Source organism: Bufo gargarizans, chromosome 9 (assembly GCF_014858855.1).
Source record: "Bufo gargarizans isolate SCDJY-AF-19 chromosome 9, ASM1485885v1, whole genome shotgun sequence".
Classification (NCBI taxonomy): Eukaryota; Metazoa; Chordata; class Amphibia; order Anura; family Bufonidae; genus Bufo; species Bufo gargarizans.
This window is the reverse complement of record NC_058088.1, coordinates 180,753,442-180,775,971: the sequence shown is the minus strand read 5'-3', so window position 1 is coordinate 180,775,971 and position 22,530 is coordinate 180,753,442. Positions and strand designations below refer to the sequence as shown.

At 44.9% G+C, this 22,530-nt stretch overlaps 1 protein-coding gene across 1 annotated transcript in view; it reads left to right on the top strand.

The window, feature by feature from the left end:
* Window positions 1-1,501: 1,501 nt before the first annotated feature.
* The window catches only part of LOC122946851 (torsin-1A-like), a 29,211-nt gene continuing 8,182 nt past the window's right edge, over window positions 1,502-22,530 (top strand). Inside the window, exons 1-3 of the mRNA XM_044306710.1 lie at window positions 1,502-1,706; window positions 13,380-13,642; window positions 22,134-22,309. Coding sequence (XP_044162645.1) covers window positions 1,613-1,706; window positions 13,380-13,642; window positions 22,134-22,309 — 533 coding nt within the window. The 5' untranslated portion in view covers window positions 1,502-1,612. The remainder of the gene's footprint in view (window positions 1,707-13,379; window positions 13,643-22,133; window positions 22,310-22,530) is intronic.

Genomic DNA, 22,530 nt, shown 5'->3' with positions numbered 1-22,530 from the left:
GGTTCCCATTCCTCATCCGACTGGGTCAGAAGCCTGTAAGCCTCTTCAGAAGAATACCCCCTGTTAGACATTTGGGCAACTAAATTTAGGGGTATTCCCTGAGACTACCCAAGAAAAAAAGCAAGCCTGTCTTACAAATGGGAGGCTAGCGAAGTACCGGAGGCCGCTGCGGTTGCTAAAAAATATCAAAACAGATTTTTTTATCGCCGCAGCGCTTGTAAAGTGAATGTGCAGTGATCAAAAAAAAATTTTTTTTTGGCACTGCGGCGGGGCGTGGGCGAACGCACGTGTGGGCGACCGATCAGGCTTGATCGGGCAAACACTGCGTTTTGGGTGGAGGGCGAACTAAGGTTACACTAATACAATTATAGATCTGACTGTGATCAGTTTTGATCACTTACAGATACTATAAAAGTACAAATGCTGATTAGCGATAAACTAATCAGCGAATAAGGGACTGCGGTGCGGTGGGCTGGGCGCTAAACGATCGCTAAACTACCTAACCAAGGGGCCTAAACTATACCTAAAACCTAACAGTCAATACCAGTGAAAAAAAAATGTTTACACTAATCACTTTTTTCACTTTCACTAGTGATTGACAGGGGCAAGAAGGGGTGATCAAGGGGTTAATTGGGGTGCAGGGGGGTGATCTGGGGCTATGTGTGGTGTTTGGTGCTACTCACTGTGAAGCCTGCTTCTCTGCTGGAACCAACCGACCAAAAGGACCAGCAGAGGAGCAGGGAAGCCATTTAACACATCATATTTACAAATATAATGTGTTAAATGGCTTCTGATTTGAGATTTTAAAAATCGCCAGCCTGCCAGCCATGATCATTGGCTGGCAGGCTGGTGACTTGACCCCCCTCTAACTTTTGCCAGCCCGCGATGCGCATGCGCGGGCCGGCTAAGCGCGTCATCTCGCGTCTCGCGAGATGACGCGTATATGCGTGACAGTGCGCAGCGCTGCCGCCTCCGGACCGCGATCCTGCGTTAGGCGGTCCGGAGGAGGTTAAAGGGAACCTGTCACCTCTACTATGCTACCCTCACTGAGCGTTTCTAAATGTTACTTGTGTTACCCTAAACCTATAAATTACACTTTTAATTTCATTTGCAGACGAATTCAATAAGTATTATGCATTTTTGTACTTCCCGCCTTTTATGTAAATTAACATAAAAGAGTCATATCTTACTTGTGTGACCGGGGAAGAGTCATATTTTCAAGCTCTGACTCATCTCAGGTTAATTTACATATGTATCAAATGGGTTACACAATAAAAGCACACAGAGCTATGGGGACTGGGTATTGCGGATGTGCTAGCGACCATCTAGCAACCCATGTCCTCAGCTCTACACACAAAATCCCGGTGACAGGTTCCCTTTAAGTGAAGAAGATGACATCATTAAGCCTTACCTCTCATGGCAGATCCACCCCTCCCCAGCGCCCCTTTCAAAATGATATATGATACTGTGACTTCTACCCTTTGAACGTTCTTTCGTTTCTTGTCACGCCCAGGATCTCTACGCTGCAGAAAGTGAAAGTAAAACTGTAGTAATCATTGTATTCAGGTTTCAGAGGAGAGACGAGGGTCCCGGGAGACGACCTACAAGTAGGATGATTGCTGCTGCTGTTATCCCCGCCGTTATTGCGGCTGCATTTGGAGTATGGTATCTATGGACCTCAGGCTACACATCGGCAAACTTTGCAGGTAAGTCTCCTGGACTGGGCGTGTAGTGGAGCATGCCTCCCAAGTGTCCCTCTTTTTGACCCATGTCCCCCTGTCCCTCTTTGATGCTTAAACTTCCCTCTTTTTGACCTGGAGAATTAATGGTTAAATGTGCATTAATAAATTAGCAAAATTGCTCCGTACTAAACTATCTGTATGGTTTCTACCTGTATATTAGACTATAACTTCATTATTTGGTGCAAGTTGGTCATTAACCCTTTTCCGACCAGCGCCGTACTAGTAACCTCCTTGGGCTGGTCGCTTATCTCTGAATTGACGTTCTGGAACGCTAATCGTGCAGCTGCTATTTGGTGCAAGTTGTACCTTAACCCTTTCAATGAGGGCTGTGTATACAGATCAGGAAGCACTATGTGACTGGTGGTCATGTGACTGTCGGGGCCCGGAGAGTGCAGGAGCTGTCAGGTCTTCCACAGACCTCGATCAGCCCTGCACTGAGGCTGTACAGCGCTGTATACCGCTGTACAGCCTCTCTGGGGGGTGTATTTCCACAGTAACTGGGGCTACTATGTCAGCCCCAGTTACAGGAGAAATCAAGAGGGGGAAAAAAAGAAATAAAGTGAAGTTAAATGTCCCCCAGAGGTCTTGTATGACCTTATGGGGGACGCAAAGAGTAAAATAAAAAAATAAAAATAAAATGTTTTATAAAAAATAAAATGTTTTATAAAAAAAAAAGGTTTCACATATAAAAAAAAAATCCCCAATTAAGTAATTAAAAAACATAAGAAAATAGAAAAAATAAAATAGACATATTTGGTATTGCCGCGTCCGTGACTGCCGGCTCTATAAATATATCTAATGATCCACCCCGTCCAATAAAACCATAAAAAAAAATTAAAAAAAACTGTGTAAAAAGAAAAAAAAGAAGGCATTTTTGTCACCTTACATCACAAAAAATGCAACTCCAAGTGATCAAAAAGGCGTGTGTCCCACAAAATGGTACCAATAAAAACATTACCTCATCCCGCAAATGAGCCCGTAAATAATAAAATCTCTAAAAAAAAATAATAGCTCTCAGAACATGGAGACATTAAAACATCTTTTTTTTTTGTTTCAAAAATGCTATTATTGTGTTAAAGTGAAATAAATAAATCGCTGCGTCCATAACATCCAGCTCTATAAAAATATCACATGACCTAACCCCTCAGGTGAACACCATAAAAAATAAAAACAGTGCCCCCAAAAAATTTTTATGGTCACCTAACATCACATAAAGTGCAACACCAAGTGATCAAAAAGGCATATGCCCCCCAAAATAGTACCAATCAATCTTTCCCCTCATCCTGCAAAAAATGAGATCCTACCTAAGACAATAGGTCAAAAAATAAAAAGGGTATGGCTCTCAGACAATGGAGACACTAAAACATAATTTTTTTTGTTTCAAAAATGCTATTATTGTGTAAAACGTAAATAAATAAGAAAAAGTATACATATTAGGTATTAGTGGTGTGTTTGGCACCTGGGGCTGGTCCTTTCTCTGCCCCCCCCCCCCCAATACTTTAAAAAAATTGTACCCCCTCACAGTAGTATTGTACAGATGTCTGCCCCCTCAAAGTAGTTACGCCCACATTGTGCCCTCTCACAGTAGTTATGCCCTCTCTGTGCCCCCTTCATAGTAATAATGCCCATTGTGCCCCTTCATAGTAATAATCCCCATTGTGCCCCCTTAATAGTAGTAATGCCCACTGTGCTAGTAGTGCCCTCTGTGCCCCCTCCATAGTAGAAATCCCGATTGTTCCCCCTTCACAGTAATATTGCCCACTGTGCCCCCTGCCACTGACCCAATATCAGACCTCAGATAAGACCCCCATTAGACCTCCAGACCCCCATATAAGACCCCCATTAGACCTCCAGACCCACATATCAGACCTCAGACCAGACCCCCATATCAGACTTCCAGACCCCTATTAAACCTCCAGACTCCCACTAGACCTCCAGACCCCTAGTCAGATCTCCAGACCCCCCAGTCAGACCTCTAGACCCCTCATTCAGACCTCCAGACCCCCCATTAGACCACTCCAGACCCTCAGTTAGACCTCCAGACCCCACCCAGTCAGACTTCCTGATCCCCTCAGTCAGACCTCCCGACCCCCCCAGTCAGACCTCCAGACCACTCCAGACCCCCATTAGACCTCCATATCAGACCTCAGATCAGACTGTAAAATAATACTTACCTCTCCTGCCGCCACTCTTCCTTTCCTGGCTGTCTTCTCTTCTCAGGGCCGACACTGCAGTCACCTGACCCCCTGCAGCATCAGATATTAAATAAAAAATGATCAAAAAGTTATATACACCCGAGAATGGTATCAATAAAAAGTTCAGATCACCCCGCAAAAAATGAGCCCCCACACAGCTCCGTACACATAATTACAAAAAAGTTATAGGGGTCAAAATATGGCAGTGAAAAAATAAACAAACTGAAAAAATGGCATGGTGTTAACCCTTTGGATACCGGAGGTTTTTTCGTTTTTGGTTTTTCGGCAAAACTGACCCATGCCCTTCATTTTCTGGTTCAGTACGATTACAACGATACCACATATGTATAGGTTTTTTATGTGTTGTTAAGGGAAATATGGCTTTCAGACAGAACCTCATCCTGATGACCACACAAATATGCCTAATAATTGGACCCAGTGGTATTCACCCATTCAGTATGGCCAGTAGCATTGTGTCCCTTGTTAGCATATCTAAGGCAGTTGAACAACATACTCTTGACCAAGAGATGGGGGGGAGATATTTGGGTGGTCACAGGGTGGAGTCGATGGTGGGGGGCTGGGACACAGGTAGATATAGGTGAAAGTTGGGAGTGAGGCAGGCTCTCTCTCTTCCTGCCACCCACTGGAACAACAGCACTTCAGGAGCAAGCTAAGTTATATGTGTGCGTATGTGGGTATGTATATAAGTATAATATCCCAGTAGACTTTATATGTGTACATATAGATATTTGTAGTCTGCAATTGCATTAGATTATACAGGTCCTTCTAAAAAAATTAGCATATTGTGATAAAGTTCATTATTTTCTGTAATGTACTGATAAACATTAGACTTTCATATATTTTAGATTCATTACACACCAACTGAAGTAGTTCAAGCCTTTTATTGTTTTAATATTGATGATTTTGGCATACAGCTCATGAAAACCCAAATTTCCTATCTCAAAAAATTAGCATATTTCATCCGACCAATAAAAGAAAAGTGTTTTTAATACAAAAAAAGTCAACCTTCAAATAATTATGTTCAGTTCTGCACTCAATACTTGGTCGGGAATCCTTTTGCAGAAATGACTGCTTCAATGCGGCGTGGCATGGAGGCAATCAGCCTGTGGCACTGCTGAGGTGTTATGGAGGCCCAGGATGCTTCAATGCGGCGTGGCATGGAGGCAATCAGCCTGTGGCACTGCTGAGGTGTTATGGAGGCCCAGGATGCTTCGATAGCGGCCTTAAGCTCATCCAGAGTGTTGGGTCTTGCGTCTCTCAACTTTCTCTTTCCAATATCCCACAGATTCTCTATGGGGTTCAGGTCAGGAGAGTTGGCAGGCCAATTGAGCACAGTAATACCATGGTCAGTAAACCATTTACCAGTGGTTTTGGCGCTGTGAGCAGGTGCCAGGTCGTGCTGAAAAATGAAATCTTCATCTCCATAAAGCTTTTCAGCAGATGGAAGCATGAAGTGCTCCAAAATCTCCTGATAGCTAGCTGCATTGACCCTGCCCTTGATAAAACACAGTGGACCAACACCAGCAGCTGACATGGCACCCCAGACCATCACTGACTGTGGGGACTTGACACTGGACTTCAGGCATTTTGGCATTTCCCTCTCCCCAGTCTTCCTCCAGACTCTGGCACCTTGATTTCCGAATGACATGCAACAGTCCAGTGCTGCTTCTCTGTAGCCCAGGTCAGGCGCTTCTGCCGCTGTTTCTGGGGAATGCGGCACCTGTAGCCCATTTCCTGCACACGCCTGTACACGGTGGCTCTGGATGTTTCTACTCCAGACTCAGTCCACTGCTTCCGCAGGTCCCCCAAGGTCTGGAATCGGTCCTTCTCCACAATCTTCCTCAGGGTCCGGTCACCTCTTCTCGTTGTGCAGCGTTTTCTGCCACACTTTTTCCTTCCCACAGACTTCCCACTGAGGTGCCTTGATACAGCACTCTGGGAACAGCCTATTCCTTCAGAAATGTCTTTCTGTGTCTTACCCTCTTGCTTGAGGGTGTCAATGATGGCCTTCTGGACAGCAGTCAGGTCGGCAGTCTTACCCATGATTGCCGTTTTGAGTAATGAACCAGGCTGGGAGTTTTTAAAAGCCTCAGGAATCTTTTGCAGGTGTTTAGAGTTAATTAGTTGATTCAGATGATTAGGTTAATAGCTCGTTTAGAGAACCTTTTCAGGATATGCTAATTTTTTGAGATAGGAAATTTGGGTTTTCATGAGCTGTATGCCAAAATCATCAATATTAAAACAATAAAAGGCTTGAACTACTTCAGTTGTGTGTAATGAATCTAAAATATATGAAAGTCTAATGTTTATCAGTACATTACAGAAAATAATGAACTTTATCACAATATGCTAATTTTTTTTAGAAGGACCTGTATATGCTGTTTAACCAGGAGTCTCTATATGTACATGTACTAATGCTCAGGTACTGGATGTGAAGAGTAGATCCAGTAGACTGTATATTGGTGGACTCTGGATATACTGTATATACATACACATTATTAGCCACATTTGCTTAGCATCCGGGGTGGGCAGGAACTGAGGTGGCTGTGTGTGGTGTGTCCTCTATGTAATGTGTTGTATCTGTATCTTTATGTATGATGTCTATTGCTTTGTCATCTCTATGTTATCAGTAAACTATTTTTATATATAAGTATCTGCAAGGGTTGTGTGTTGCTCCTGGGGTATATGAGGGACTGGAGGAGGTGTAATTATACACAGGATATTCGGGTTGTATGGGAAACAACTGCAACATGCTAGGAATAGAAGGGATGGAAAACCGAGATATACATAAATCTCCATTTTCCAAGAAGCAAAAATCCCCTCTTCAATGGCGAGCTAGGCCCAAATGTTTTAATTGATCTCTGTTGGGATATACTGTTGAAATTGCTGTTATACTGTGAATTTCGGACAGGTAACACAGTTTCATTGAGTCCTAGATTTCAATTAATTACAGAGAACCTATTTAAGTGACATTCCTGGGTTACTGATTGTTTCCCATTATAACCTGGGTGGTTTGTTTTGTGTTTCGTTCATTTTTTTTCCAGTCCTTCAGTAGAATCTGCTGGTTGGTAAAAGATTCTTTCAGGAGTAACACACAGATTGCAGGGATAACCATGAGTGACAAAGCAGGACATTAGTGATGTCCGGATCATGAACGAATCGTTCTTTTGAACCGATTCAGTTCACTGATCCGGAAGAGTCGGTTCCTCTGACTGAGCCGATCCGAATGAAACGGCTCAGTCAGATCAGCAGAGAGGCAGCAGCAGCCAGTGTAATAAGAGCCGACAGTGGACGCTAGCCCCGCCCTCCAACAAATCAGAGAGGCAGCCAGCACTGACTCACAGAACAGGGGGAGTCGCAGGGACTCAGAGAATCGTCTGAATCTATTAGTTAAAAGAACAGTGAGTCACCGAGTCCCTGCCAGGCTCCCTGCTCTGCGGCTCCCTGTAAGTCCGTCCGGGGGAAAGGGGGGGCATTGATCTAGCATGTAGCAGAGCTGTGTGTGTACAGGGTGCATGCAGCAGTGTAGCATCATGCTACACTGCTACATGCACCCTGTACACACACAGCTCTGCTACATGCTGTAGCAGAGCAGGAAGTCTGGTAGGGACTCGGTGACACGATTCTTTTAACTAAAACTCTCAGACAATTATCTGAGTCCCTGCAATAACTATAGCCACTACATCACAGTCTGCTTCACTGCAGCAGAGATGTGTTTGCCAGGAGCCAGTCCCTCCTGACCTTCGGTTCACTTGAGCCGACTCAGCAAGTGAACCGAAGATTCGATGAGCTGAGCATGCGCATTGATCTTCAGTTCACTTGCTTCTGCCGGCTCAGGAAGTGAACCGAAGATCCGATTCATGAATCGGTTCATTTGAATGAGCTGATTCAAATGAACCGATTCATCTGAAAGATCCGAACTTCCCATCACTACAGGACATGGGACTTTTGAAAAGTTAAGTAGATACAGTACGTTTAACCCTGTATTGCCTAGATCAAATGAATCTGTGCAGATGTTATGGGAATCTCTGATAGATCAAGCTGATTCCTATGAGAAGTTGCACATTGCTAAGCGTGGTGTGCTCAAACAAACGTCCAAGCGACTTCACATGCTTGCTAAGCTGATGTGCATATTTGATGATGCCATTAGCAAGCTGGAGAAGGTGGAATCATTTGAAGAGACGAAGCCCTCTGTAAATTTGCATTGTAATTGTTGTGCAGAAGCGGTTAAACAGGTTTCTAGTCTAGAAACACAACACAAAGAGAAAGACAGTCAGATCAGCCTGCTGCAGTCTCAGCTAGCTGAGAAAGAAAAATACTATGCAGATGTTGATAAAGTTTTTATACAGCTGTATATGGAGATAACGGGCTATAAGCAAAAAGCAGCCTCTACAGAGGTGATGACGGCTGACCTGAGGACTGAGTTAACTGAGAGGGATGAGAAAATTAGCAACATGCAGAAGACCATAACTGAGCTCCCACATCACAAAGATTTGCACTCAAACAGGGGGACAGATGAGAGTGAGAGCGCTCCTATGGCTGCCTCCAATCAGACTGATTCCACTCCAATAGATTGTACAAATTGCTGCTGGTGACACCATTTGTGGTTTAGGAGGTGGCATGGGACATTTACAGACTACTTCCAACTCACAGACGTGTCACAGCAATGCAGCAGAATTGCATTCTTTCCATAACATGGAGAGGATGCAATTTCTGCTAAAGATATGTAAACTGATTCCTACATATGATCCAGACGCAGATCCTTTCACTTCCTGTGATACTTTTGAGGGACATTGCCAGAAATTTTCTGTCCCTCCAGAATATCGCATGGAACTGTTCAAGCTTTAGTTGCCTACACATCTTTTTCAAAGATATGAGGTCATAGAAAAAATTGCCTCCAGGAATGGCCTATTTCATGATGAGGAAGACAGGCTTTCCATCCTCATGAAATTGGTAACAGGGCATACGGACGTCAGCCCAGAGGTCCTAAGTAACTTCAGGCCTACCATCCATGATGATCCCTTGTCGCTTTGTGGGAGGTTTGAAGCTATGTATAGGAAGGTGACAAAGGATCATGGTGTAGGAGCCCCACAAGGCATGATACGTATGTTTGTGGAGAAGTTTCCATATCTTGATACCACAATTCGTTTAACTGCAGCTAAGGAGACATCACTGATTGAAGCAGCAATAGTAATAGAGCAGGTCAGGCAGGATTTGCTAAAGAGTCACAAATCTATAAAAATCAGGAAGAAGGTAGCATTTAATAAAAAAAAATGCAAGATGGCTGCATGTTAAAGGGGATGGCAGCCAACAAAATATCTGTGTATTCTAGTGCTCTTCAAAGAAGAAAGTGGGAGAATATACAGTGTTTCAATTGTCTGCAATCTGGACGATAAAACGACTCTGTCCGCACAGAGATGTAAGGCGGGGTGGCTTTCAACCACACATACAATTGCAGAGACAGAGACCTGTTTCATTTGTGAGCCAACAGGCTACACATGAAACAGGGCTGCAAAAAGACACCATTACAACAGATATCCCTACTGGGAATCTGTTATAGTAGATTTGTGGGGGGGATCCCCAAAGATCTGGCCATAATAAGTAACTCAGGGGTCCCCCCGTATACTGGTCAGAGCATGCAATCAATGTAAACCTATGATAGCCCCAGTGCATGGGGACATGGTCACCAACACAGGGGGAGGGATTAGGTTTACTGTTGCAGAACCTTTTGTTTGTTTGTCCTCAGTGTGTAATGCAAATGTGATAGAGTTCTTGTCTTTAATCTCTACACCCAAGTGTCTGTTGGGGGAGCGGTTAGGAATTTAAGGCCATACAGCTCACAAACAGATGGTATTGTCCCTCAACCATTAGAAGACAAATAATATATGGTTCTAATTTTTGGTGCCAAGGTCTGTTGCTCCCTAAACTTGGCACAGAGTGTCATCATAAGGGCATGTCGTTGCATATCTCCAGTGTGTTTTACTCAAGTAAACCCTGTACTGTCAGCTTCTGAATGGGGTCACTAAAGAGTATGGAGAAATGGCAGTCTATCTCCCTGTCTGTCACTAGCACTTATAAGTAGGCGTTCAGTCAGGCCAAAACTGACTGGGCCCATTAACGGTAGTAAACAACTACCATGGATACATTGCGTGTAATTTGGGTGCTAGCCCACAAAGTCCGCGGCGTAGCCAGTAGTTTGTGGGGCATAGCTCTTCCTATTGGGGATTCTGCGAGGGAGTGGGTTGATCCCACAATGATCCGCAGAGGCGCTTTGTATAAATTACGACTGTCCAGTCGGACGCGGAACTTGGGCGCAGCCGTTGCAAGTGGGAGCTTCCACTGGGTTGTGATATATAGCCTCAGTTTGTAATGTACCTACTAAGAGTGCCAAGTGTTATCTACAGATACTGTCAACAGGGGGAGGCCATGATATCTCCTGATGGATTTTCAGAACTGCAGCTGTTGATGTGGGCTCCCCTGAGGAGCAGACTGTTTAATATGATTCCAGGTGGAGAAATGCCCAGAGACACAATGATTGTTGCCCTTGATCTAAGAAGATGACCAGACATCTGTACCCACCAGAAAGCCACCAGATGAAATCCCAGATGAACATCAGAACCATCCATACACAAGAAGATGAATCAACCGATTGGCCAAAAATGCAACATAAATGAGCTTATAATGTATTGTGTTTGTTCTTATTGTAAACACTTCCACACACAGACCAGGCTTCCAACACAGTGTGTCGGTATACCGACAACAGGGGGATATGTTAAGGGAAATATGGCTTTCAGACAGAACCTCATCCTGATGACCACACAAATATGCCTAATAATTGGACCCAGTGGTATTCACCCATTCAGTATGGCCAGTAGCATTGTGTCCCTTGTTAGCATATCTAAGGCTACTTTCACACTAGCGTTCGGGCGGATCCGTTCTGAACGGATCCGCTCATATTAATGCAGACGGAGGCTCCGTTCAGTACGGATCCGTCTGCATTAATAACTTTAAAAAAATTCGCAAGTGCGCAAGTGCGAAAGTAGCCTGCGCGGATCCGTTCAGACTTTCAATGTAAAGTCAATGGGGGACGGATCCGCTTGAAGATTGAGCCACATTGTGGCATCTTCAAACGGATCCGTCCCCATTGACTTACATTGAAAGTCTGGACGGATCCGCACGGATCCGCACGCCTCCGAACGGCCAGGCGGACACCCGAACGCTGCAAGCAGCGTTCAGCTGTCCGCCTGTCCGTGCGGAGGCGAGCGGAGCGGAGGCTGAACGCCGCCAGACTGATGCAGTCTGAGCGGATCCGCCTCCATTCAGACTGCATCAGGGCTGGACGGCTGCGTTCGGGTCCGCTCGTGAGCTCCTTCAAACGGAGCTCACGAACGGAAACCCGAACGCTAGTGTGAAAGTAGCCTAAGGCAGTTGAACAACATCCTCTTGACCAAGAGATGGGGGGGGGGGGGGATATTTGGGTGGTCACAGGGTGGAGTCGATGGTGGGGGGCTGGGACACAGGTAGATATAGGTGAAAGTTGGGAGTGAGGCAGGCTCTCTCTCTTCCTGCCACCCACTGGAACAACAGCACTTCAGGAGCAAGCTAAGTTATATGTGTGCGTATGTGGGTATGTATATAAGTATAATATCCCAGTAGACTATATGTGTACATATAGATATTTGTAGTCTGCAATTGCATTACATTATATATGCTGTTTAACTAGGAGTCTCTATATGTACATGTACTAATGCTCAGGTACTGGATGTGAAGAATAGATCCAGTAGACTGTATATTGGTGGACTCTGGATATACTGTATATACATACACATTATTAGCCACATTTGCTTAGCATCCGGGGTGGGCAGGAACTGAGGTGGCTGTGTGTGGTGTGTCCTCTATGTAATGTGTTGTATCTGTATCTTTATGTATAATGTCTATTGCTTTGTCATCTCTATGTTAGGCTGCTTTCACACTAGCGTTCGGTATTCCGTTCGTGAGCTCCGTTTGAAGGAGCTCACGAGCGGACCCGAACGCAGCCGTCCACCCCTGATGCAGTCTGAATGGAGGCGGATCCGCTCAGACTGCATCAGTCTGGTGGCGTTCAGCCTCCGCTCCGCTCGCCTCCGCACGGACAGGCGGACAGCTGAACGCTGCTTGCAGCGTTCGGGTGTCCGCCTGGCCGTGCGGAGGCGTGCGGATCCGTCCAGACTTACAATGTAAGTCAATGGGGACGGATCCGTTTGAAGATGCCACAATGTGGCTCAATCTTCAAGCGGATCCGTCCCCCATTGACTTTACATTGAAAGTCTGGACGGATCCGTCCCAGGCTATTTCCACACTTAGCTTTTTTTTTGCTAAAATAATGCAGACGGATCCGTACTGAACGGAGCCTCCGTCTGCATTATTATGGGCGGATCCGTTCTGAACGGATCCGCCCGAACGCTAGTGTGAAAGTAGCCTTATCAGTAAACTATTTTTATATATAAGTATCTGCAAGGGTTGTGTGTTGCTCCTGGGGTATATGAGGGACTGGAAGAGGTGTAATTATACACAGGATATTCGGGTTGTATGGGAAACAACTGCAACATGCTAGGAATAGAATAGAAGGGATGGAAAACGGAGATATACATAAATCTCCATTTTCCAAGAAGCAAAAATCCCCTCTTCATGTGTAAATAGTGTAAAATGTAAACTTTTATTTTTTTTAACATCACCATATTCTGACCCCCATAACTTTTTTATACTTATATCTACTGAGCTGCTTAGGGGCTAATTTTTTGCGCGAAAATTCATAGTTTTTATTGATACCATTTTGGAGTGTGCATAACTTCTGTATCACATTTAATTTCATTTTTTTGGGTAAGAGAAGCAATGAAAAAATGGCAAATCGGCCATTTTGACCCATTTTTCCGTTACGCTATTCAACGTATTTTTTTATTTATTTTTTAATATTATGGGCGTTTTTGCACCCAGGATATTTATATTTATTTATTTTTATATATTTTTATTAACTTTATTTTTGCATATGCAGTGAGCTCCTCTTAGTGGTGGCTGTATCAGTCCTTATGCAGTGAGCTCCTCTTAGTGGTGGCTGTATCAGTCCTTATGCAGTGAGCTCCTCTTAGTGGTGGCTGTATCAGTCCTTATGCAGTGAGCTCCTCTTAGTGGTGGCTGTATCAGTCCTTATGCAGTGAGCTCCTCTTAGTGGTGGCTGTATCAGTCCTTATGCAGTGAGCTCCTCTTAGTGGTGGCTGTATCAGTCCTTATGCAGTGAGCTCCTCTTAGTGTTTGCAGCATGGAGCCAGGATTCTGTAATTTATCAAGTCTGAAAAATAGAGCTCATTCATATTTTGTAGCAAACTCCTATATTTCCTATCAATATACTATAAAAATCTCATTCTTGTGCATTTCCCTTTTTCAGCTCTGAAGAAAGACTATTCCACCAATGTATTTGGGCAGCACTTGGTGGCGCCAGTGATTCTCAAGGCAGTGCCTGATTTCTGGAATAACACCAACCCTAAGAAGCCCTTAGTCCTTTCCTTTCATGGTTGGACTGGTGGCGGCAAGAACCTTGTGAGCCAGGTCCTGGTCAGGAATCTCTATCCTGCAGCGGGCGAGAGGAAAAGATGTGTGCAGCTGTTTGATGTAATACACCATTTTTCCCCAGAAGAGAACATAGCGAAGGTAAAATACTGGGACAATATCCGGGACCGTGTGTGAATGTGTCTGGGGTGTTAAAAGGGTTTTCCAGGAATTGAATATCAATGACCTAGCCTCAGGACAGGTCATCAACAACAGATTGGTGGGGGTCCGGCTCCTAGCACCCCTGCTGTTCAGCTGTTGTATGGCCTCCTCATAGTATACAGAGCACAGCGCCATACATTGTATTGTGGCTGTGCTTGGTATTGCAGGTCAATCCCACTTGAGTGGAATTGAGCTGCAGGAAGGCAGTTGCTGATGGAAATAATGTCACAAGGCAAAAACATCTGATGGTTGAGGGTGCCGGGAGTCGGACCTCCATTAGTTTAATATAGTTGGAGGATAGGTCATCAATATTTCAATCCCAAAACACCTTTAACTGTATACCTATCTGGGCCTTTGAAGGTGGCAAACTATGCAGTTCTACAGTGCACATTAGCTTCTCCTGCTGAAGGGGGGTAGGCTACAGAAAGTCTGCCCCCAAAATCTTGTAACCACCACAAATTTTAATGTTAAACATTTACGCACAGCCAACAGACTATATACGACCAGGGGGTCTGCACTGAATTCTTCAAGGATGTATCTGAAAGTCTTTGTACATAAACTAATAACAATACAATAATATAGAACACCACAACAAGCCCACACTGCAGCTACTACCCCCTATATCAAAAATGACCATACGGCAAGCGGACACATAAAAAAAAAACATTTGTTGTACTTAGTGCTATTAAAAGAAACAAAATTGATAAAGTCTATTTTTTTCCATTTTTTTTATATTTTCCTGGGTATAACATATATATATATATATATAGATATATATATATATATTTATGTGTGTGGTCACTGCTACCTGTGACGCGTAAGGCTACATGACACGCTACCATCTACCTGCCTAACTAACTAAACTAAGTGACTTGAATTGTGCTGTAACCGCTGCGTAGGAGGAATGCCTAAAGAGGGCAAAACACCACAACTAACGGATAAATAACAGTTTATTGCAAACAACACTTACATGACCAACTTCTCAAATGCGAGAAACATCTGGCGATTAGGTTGAGGTATGTACCTATTAAAACACGAAGAGCGCCATCGACCTAATTTCCGGATAATATGGGCCGAACTTTGTTCCTAGATGCAGCAGATGCTGCACCTATACTGAAGGAATGGCCTGATATAGCTGCTGGGTTCAACCCTAAATTGGACACCAGCATACGGACATGACACACAAACTGAGAGGTGGCGAGTGGTGCCGTGGGAAACGGCAACAGAGGACTCTCTGGGTCTCGGTCTGTTAAGGCTGCCAGTAACTGCTGAAAGACACGGACCGGGCACCATGAATGTGATGTCGGAAAGAAAATGATTTGTTGGGGGTCCTGTTTGAGATGTTTTGGTGACTGGTAAGGACAGCGTGTAACCGTTGGGACTCGGGCTCAACTGGGTGAGGCTGACAAAACTGCTATTGGCGGAAGTGCACGTGAACTCGCCTGGCCTGAAAAACCCGTAGAACCCTAAGTAGATAGCAGCTTTAAGCATTAGACTGGGGAGTACACCAAAAGGGGCTCTATCTAGCATGTTTGACAAGTCCCTAAAGATTTTGTCAGTGATGGCCTGTCTGCGTGGCTGGTCTTCCTCACGGCATTTACACCTACCCTTCAATGCTGCCTTGATAACATATGCAGAAAGTAGGAACCCCAGCTCAGGATTGTTTATGGCAGAAAAACATTGTACCCCTGCCAGGTAGGATCTAACGGTGTTGTGAGAAAGTCTCAAATCCCAAATCTGAGTGACAGAAACCTATGATCTCCAATACGTAATCTATGAAACTACTATCCCCTTGGGGATATTTTGCCTGAAACCTGACAAACGTGTTCCAACCTGTGTTGTAACTCCTAGCCGTGTTAGATGACAGTGACGTGGCTACCAGGCTGTGTGCAGTAACCAGGTGGTTTGTTAGTCCAGAATTAACGCTGAGTAAGGAGGAATCGAGGCCCCTATGTCGTCTGCTTCTGGCATGACCTGTGAAGAGAGGGAGAAGTTAGCCCGTGACAAAGCATCAGCCGCCACGTTCTGTGTTCCTCGGATATGGGAACAGCAGTAGTGAAAGTTGTATTGTAACGAGAGCCAAACTAGTCTTCTTGCAAAAGACATGACGTGCGGGGATTTAGCTCTACCTCTTGTTAAGATGTCCACTGTTGCTGAATTGTCTGAAATGATCGTAACTGTGGAATTGGCCCATGAACTACCCCACACGTATGCAGCAGCCACTATGGGGTAAAGTTCGAACAAGGCTGAAGTCTGTAGAAAACCCGGGATCTGTCTAACTTCTCCAGGCCATGTCCCGGCCATCCAGTGGGTGCCAAAAATGGCAGCGAAACCAGTGCCAGCGGAAGCATCAGAAAAGACTAAGGGTAGTAGCAGCGGGGATGAAAAAAGAAATCCCGTTCCAGTGGCTCAGAAACTGGTCCCACATGACTAAATCTGCCACTGCCTGAGGATCTATCTGTATTGGACTATCCTGCTGTGTTACCGCGGGAAGAGGGGCCAACAGACGCGAAATGAATGACCTACCCTGTGGGATAATGTGCATAGCATAATTTAACATCCCCAGTAATGACTGTAAATCAGCTTTCGTTGACACTCTCACTACTATGACCCTGTGGATGACTTCCTTGATCCTTACCAGTTTGTTTTCTGGTAGCCTAGCTAGCATATTCCCTGAGTCTAACACGATGCCCAGGAACATGAGTACAGTAGATGGGCCTTCAACCTTCTTAGGTGACACTGGCACACCTAGCGGGGAGAAAACTGCTCATAAGGTTTCAAGCCCCTGAGGTGTATGCCCTGGATGTTCAATCAACAAAAAATCATCCAGGTAGTGGATGACATGTTCACAGTGGAACTTGACTTCCAAGATCCAATGCAGTGCCTGCGCAAACTGGTCAAATAACCAGGGGCTACTCTTGGAGCCAAACGTCAGCTTTGTGGCAAAATAGTACAAACTCCTCCATTTTATACCATGCCATTGCCAGAGCGCAGGCATGATGGGAAGGAGTTTGAAAGCATCAGATATATCTGCTTTAGACAAGTAGGCTCCAGGCCCTACCTGCATGGCCTGATCTATTGTTGAATATTTCATGCTTACTTCTGATGGAATGAGGGAATTGAGGCTGGCAGTGTGAGAATCATGCAGGGCTGAGAGGTCAGATCAGCCTCTCTTTTTTGCTAAATTTGCCTGTGACTACCTCTACCGGGCTTATCCTTCAGTGGTTGAATGGTGAAACTGTAAAAGGTCCTATGAGAAACCCTTTCTCTAACTCTGCTTCTAACAACTTCTCCACTGTACTTGGGACTCTCTCGGCAGACTGTAAATTTTTGCATTCGTGCTTGACCTCTGGCAGTGCGATCAGGCTTGTATGGAACCCTACCTACCAACCCTGTGACCAAGAAATGGACAAACCTAGTATCATGATTACCTTGCAGATATAACTGTAAATAATCAGTGTTTATAACGCTTATGCATGCTTTATCTGATTTTAATGGACACACTACCATAGGATGAGCTCTGAAACAATTGGTGCAAACACAAAGCAAACGGCATTGGCTGTAATGACAGGCTGAGAAATTGAAATTGTTTCAAATTTGGGATATTCCTAAAAGTCTGATAGGGCGACCTAACTCCTCCACCACGCCCGCGCCTCTCTGAGTGCCCGACGGACCTGCTGGCGAAACCTTGAAAATTGATTCCGACACGGTGGTTGCACTGTGACACCACTCGGCGGAGTGAAAAATTGACTGACAAAGTGAGCACGATGGGGCTTTGAGACCTGCAAAGTGTCTGCAGAAAATCTCTATGTTGGCCTAATTTGTGCTAAACTGAAATTGACTGATTGCTGCTTCTGCAGAAAAAGAACAGTGGTAATCATAAAACGCAGCACCGCCATACTTATACCCCAAATCAGTGACTTTATAAAGGTAGAGATCCAGTTCCTCCCTCCTGTCTGGACGGACAGAGCAAACGACGCCCCTGTACAAGCTAAATGCCAGAACGAATTCAGGAATCGTTAGCTTCCGATGGAGCCTATAATCTCAGATATTGAGGACCACCGAAACCTCACCACAAGCTATAACCTTGTTTTCGGTGAGATCTTGAGTGGCAATCAAGAGGGATGCTAGACTTGCGTCTCTACCCTCAAGTATGTCTTGACATTGGCCCAAATGAAATGCTCTGGTGTGATGAAGGGCGTAGGGGACACTGTACCTGAGCAACCAGCGGTAGAGGCGACGGGTACATCTCGTGATGGACGAGTGACTACTGCACCCCGAGACTCCATTGTTTCCAACCTCGCCTAAATATTGGTAATTGAAGACGTCAAGTTATTGATCATGACATGCAACTGTGTAAGGGAAGTCTGTATGGTGGCCATAGACCCCTCCTCGTGGCGAGAGCCAGCTGACTCTGCCACGAGTAAGCGGTACAACTCTGCTTTCCTTGCGGTAGCCAAAAAAGGGATACCCCTCCTTAACAACTCCGAAGTGAGCTTAGGAATGGTCCAGCTTCGAAGCGACAAAATACTGCCATGCTCAGACATCCTGGTAGTGTTCTCATTCACGGAAGCTTCCTCTATGTCACCTACTGACTCTAAATGAAACTAGGTGGATGTGAGTCATGTCTTTACACTGACGAACATGACGACATGTTGTGAGAAAACGTGACTTACCCTTTTTCCTCTTTTTGTTTTTTTTACAACCTATAACCCCGGACACAAGTAAAACAAACCTGTGACACACCGTAAGTTGAACTTACAAAGTTGCCCACTGGTAGTGAACGTAACCAAGTGACTGTCCCTGCTAGACAAGACATAATAAAATAATGGTTGAAACTGCCGTGGCCTGAGTGACATGTCCGGTCTGATGTCGTGATACAGCAAACTGATGAAAATGTGACTTACCAAATATTCTGAACCTATAACAACCTTTGAAGAAACGTCAAGATGCGAAGCCCGTAACCTAATGGGAAAAATCCACCCGTAACGTGACTCGTTGTATGCTAATAAAGGTTTTGTTTTTTGGGGGGGGGGTTTCTTATAAATTTTCTGTGATGTAACCTGAAAAGGAGAAATGACGTGCTATGACGACCCTGGCTCTGGTAGTATGCTGACACTGACATGAGGTCGTACGTAGTAATATTGGTTATATGTAACTACATAGATCACGCTGTTACACTTGGGTATGCTGTATAAAAGGTGCGGCAAGTGAAAATGTACCCCCCAGAAAATGTTGGCATGGACCATGTTGGCGTAACCTGGGTACATGCCGCGTAACACGAATGTGCAGCTGGTGAGTCACACATATATATATATATATATATATATATACCTGTACTTAGTAACGACGGACCACACTGTCTACCTGGGCATGCAACCGTGCGACTACACATGTACCGCTGAAATGAATTGTATGTACCTGTATGATGATATAGAGCATGCAGCTATACCCAGGTTATAATGTACTGTTATTCACCCTGTGTCCCCCGCGTGTAGTGACCCGGCCGTGCTATGACTAACCGGGCATGCCGTGTGTGACTGAGAATCTGTTCACGTTAAATGAATACCGTAATGGCACTTCCCACCCCCACCCCTTCGTAAAGCACGCCGGCCCGTGCAAGACATGAGAAACCTGCATGAAAACTGCGCCCAAGCCGTACTGCCGCGCGGGAGCCATGACGTGGGCTGCCAGGCAGATTGTTCCGATGCGGTGTCCAGCTCCTCCTCACCTAAGGAAACTGAGACACTGCAGACCGGACTGCAAACTAGACGGTGCTGCACGAGCGTACAGAGAACGCTCACCCGGACCAGAGCGACCTTAGTTTCAGTTCCTAAGCGCCGACATGGAACGGAACCTGCTGACCTGGAACTCGCGTGCCGCATCAGCAGACTCAGGATACTCCAAGTATACACAGCAGCGTCGTCACACCCAAGGAAGGCGCCTGCCTGGTATATAAGTGCTGCTGACGCCCCTCCCACACATACAGGCCAATAAATCGGCCTTCATACATATAGTTATTGAAATAATTAAACAGAAAAATAAGTTACGGCTGTATGGCATTTTTGGATGCAGAGATGCCTATGATGTTTATTTTATTTTCTTAGGGGGGTAATTAGAATTATTTTTATTTTTTATTTTTTTGAAAGCTTTTACATTATGCAATCGGTAGTTTACCACTTTTATTTATCAATGGAAATAAATTCATTGACAAATAGAAGATTGAGTATATTGCAATGTAGTGCTGCCACCTGCAGGCCTTTGTTGGAATATACCTGTGAAAAGCATCAGTGCCTCAGCAAGCTCTGACCTTTTGCAGACAACGATCGCCGTGTGGGAGAGCCGTTTCAGGCCCAGAAGTGCAAAGTTTCCGGGTTTTGCACTCTCAGATGCCGTGGTCACATTTTACCATAGTATCTGAAGGGTTAGATAACTGCAATTGGCGTTATCACAGATTTCAGACATTAGCCCCGGGTGTCAGCTGTAAGAAACAGCAGAAACCCGGTGGTTGTTGCACCCTCTGCACTTGCAAGTGGTAGTAATTTTTAAAGACCGGATTTCCTCCGTGCAGCAGAAGTCTGGAAAGAGTTACTATTGCAAGGGATTGATACACAAAGTACAGTCATTGACAAAAAATACCGCACCCGGATAGAAATGTCAGATTGCTGCAAAACTCATCCTGCAGTTGTGTCTCAGGCAGATGTGTAAATGATTACAGGTGTAGTCTGACTACACACTGGGTTTTGCCACGAAAGTGTAAAATCATAAGAGTGTTTCCCCCTCATCCCTATAAAAAGGCTCTCAGAGGCTACTTTTGGGTAGTGTATTTCTTGGTGAGAGATTCTTGACTGTTAAACATGCCTATAAGATGCACTCAAAAAAAGTTTGCTCAGTTGACAGATTGTGAGAGGGGCACATTATTGGACTAAGAGAAGCAGAATGGTCATTTTGATGAATTACCCCCCATGTAGCCTGTTCTGACATAGCTGTTCGGAGCAGTGGTTTTGTGAGGGCTCACATACAATGTGAACAGGCTGTGGGTGGTCCAGACAGACTGCCAGTAGAGACAATCATTTAATCTGCCGTCAAGCACGTGCAGCTCCCACAGTTTTGTTGTCCACTATGCAGACACAGGTGGCATCTTCATTACACATCCCTGTCTCTGCCTGGACCATTTCTAGGTGCTTAGCAGAAGAAAATTTGTCATGGTGCTCATTACATGTCCTGCCATTGACATCCAGCCTTCACCTTCATTTGCAGTGGTGTCATGAATGAGAAACCTGGACTGCTCCAGACTAGAACCTTATCATCTTTAGTGATGAATCCAGGTTCTATTTGGGATCCCATAAGCCTGGTTCATGTATGGAGGCCTCGTGGTGAACACTTCAAGGCCTCGTGGTCAACACTTGGAGCAACACACTGCCCAACTGCTTGTGTGATGATCTGGGGAGCCATCGCATATGACAGTCAGTCACCTCTAGTAGTAATATGAGGCATAGTATCAGCTCAGCGATATGTGCAGGACATCCTGAAGCCACACGTGTTCCTCTCATGGCAGTTCTTCAAGCTGGCATTTTTTACCAGGATACTGCTCGGCCGCACGTAGCAAGATTTTCCCAGGAATGTCTCCTCCAGATTCCAACACTTCCTTGGCTGCCCAGTCTCCAGATTTATCACCAATCCAGCATTTATGGGACCAGTTGGGACACCAGTTTAAGCAACCGACGAGGATCTACAGGCCCAGCTGCAACATCTGTAGGCAAATGTGCCGTAGGATACCATATGGAACCTGTATGCCTCTATACCCCACCGTATCTCATCTTGTATCCAGGCTAGAGACCGTATCTCATCTTGTATCCAGGATAGAGGCCGTATCTCATCTTGTATCCAGGATAGATACAACAGGGTCCTAGAGCCTCCTTTCAATTGTACAGTTTTCTCCAATAGACTTCTCCTTTCACTCTTAGGCCTCAGGCACACGACCGTTGTTCTGGTCCGCATCCGAGCCGCAGTTTTTGCAGCTCGGGTTCGGACCCATTCACTTCAATGGGGCCGCAAAATATGCGGACAGCACTCCGTGTGCTGTCCGCATCCGTTGCTCCATTTCGTGTCCCCGCAAAAAAATATAACATGTCCTATTCTTGTCCGGTTTGCGGACAAGAATAGGCATTTCTACAATGGGCCGCCTGTTCCGTTCCGCAAATTCCAGAAGGCACATGGGCGGCTTCCGTGTTTTGTGGATCCGCAATTTGCGGTCGTGTGCATGAGGCCTTATATTGTAAACACTCACATATATCATCATTACATTCAAACATAGAAAGTTTCATTCCATTCCAACAACTGCTTCTTAGTGCGGTATTTAAAAAAAATTAAATTGTCAAACAGTGTAAATTAGAAAGTTGTAGGACATACATTTTCTTTGTTTTGACAGAACACTATAAAACAGCGCATCCATGATACAGTGAGGTGGTGTGAACGAGCCATCTTCATATTTGATGAGATGGATAAGATGCCGCCAGGCCTCATTGATGTCATCAAACCTTACCTGGATACCTATGAATATCTGGACGGACTATCTTTCCGAAAATGCATATTTATCTTCCTCAGGTAAGCTCAACCGTGTTATATGGTTTTCTAGTCTTTTTTATGGCACAGAGTGGCATAGGTAATTCCAGGCGCTGGTAACATAATGTGATCACTTGGGTGGCCATAGTGGGGAATAGAATGCTAGCTGTTAAACGATTATACAATATACTGTATAATAGTAACTTCTAGTACATTTTAGTAGCTCTAGTAGCTTCAAGTAAGCTTTCTATCTTACCTCAGTG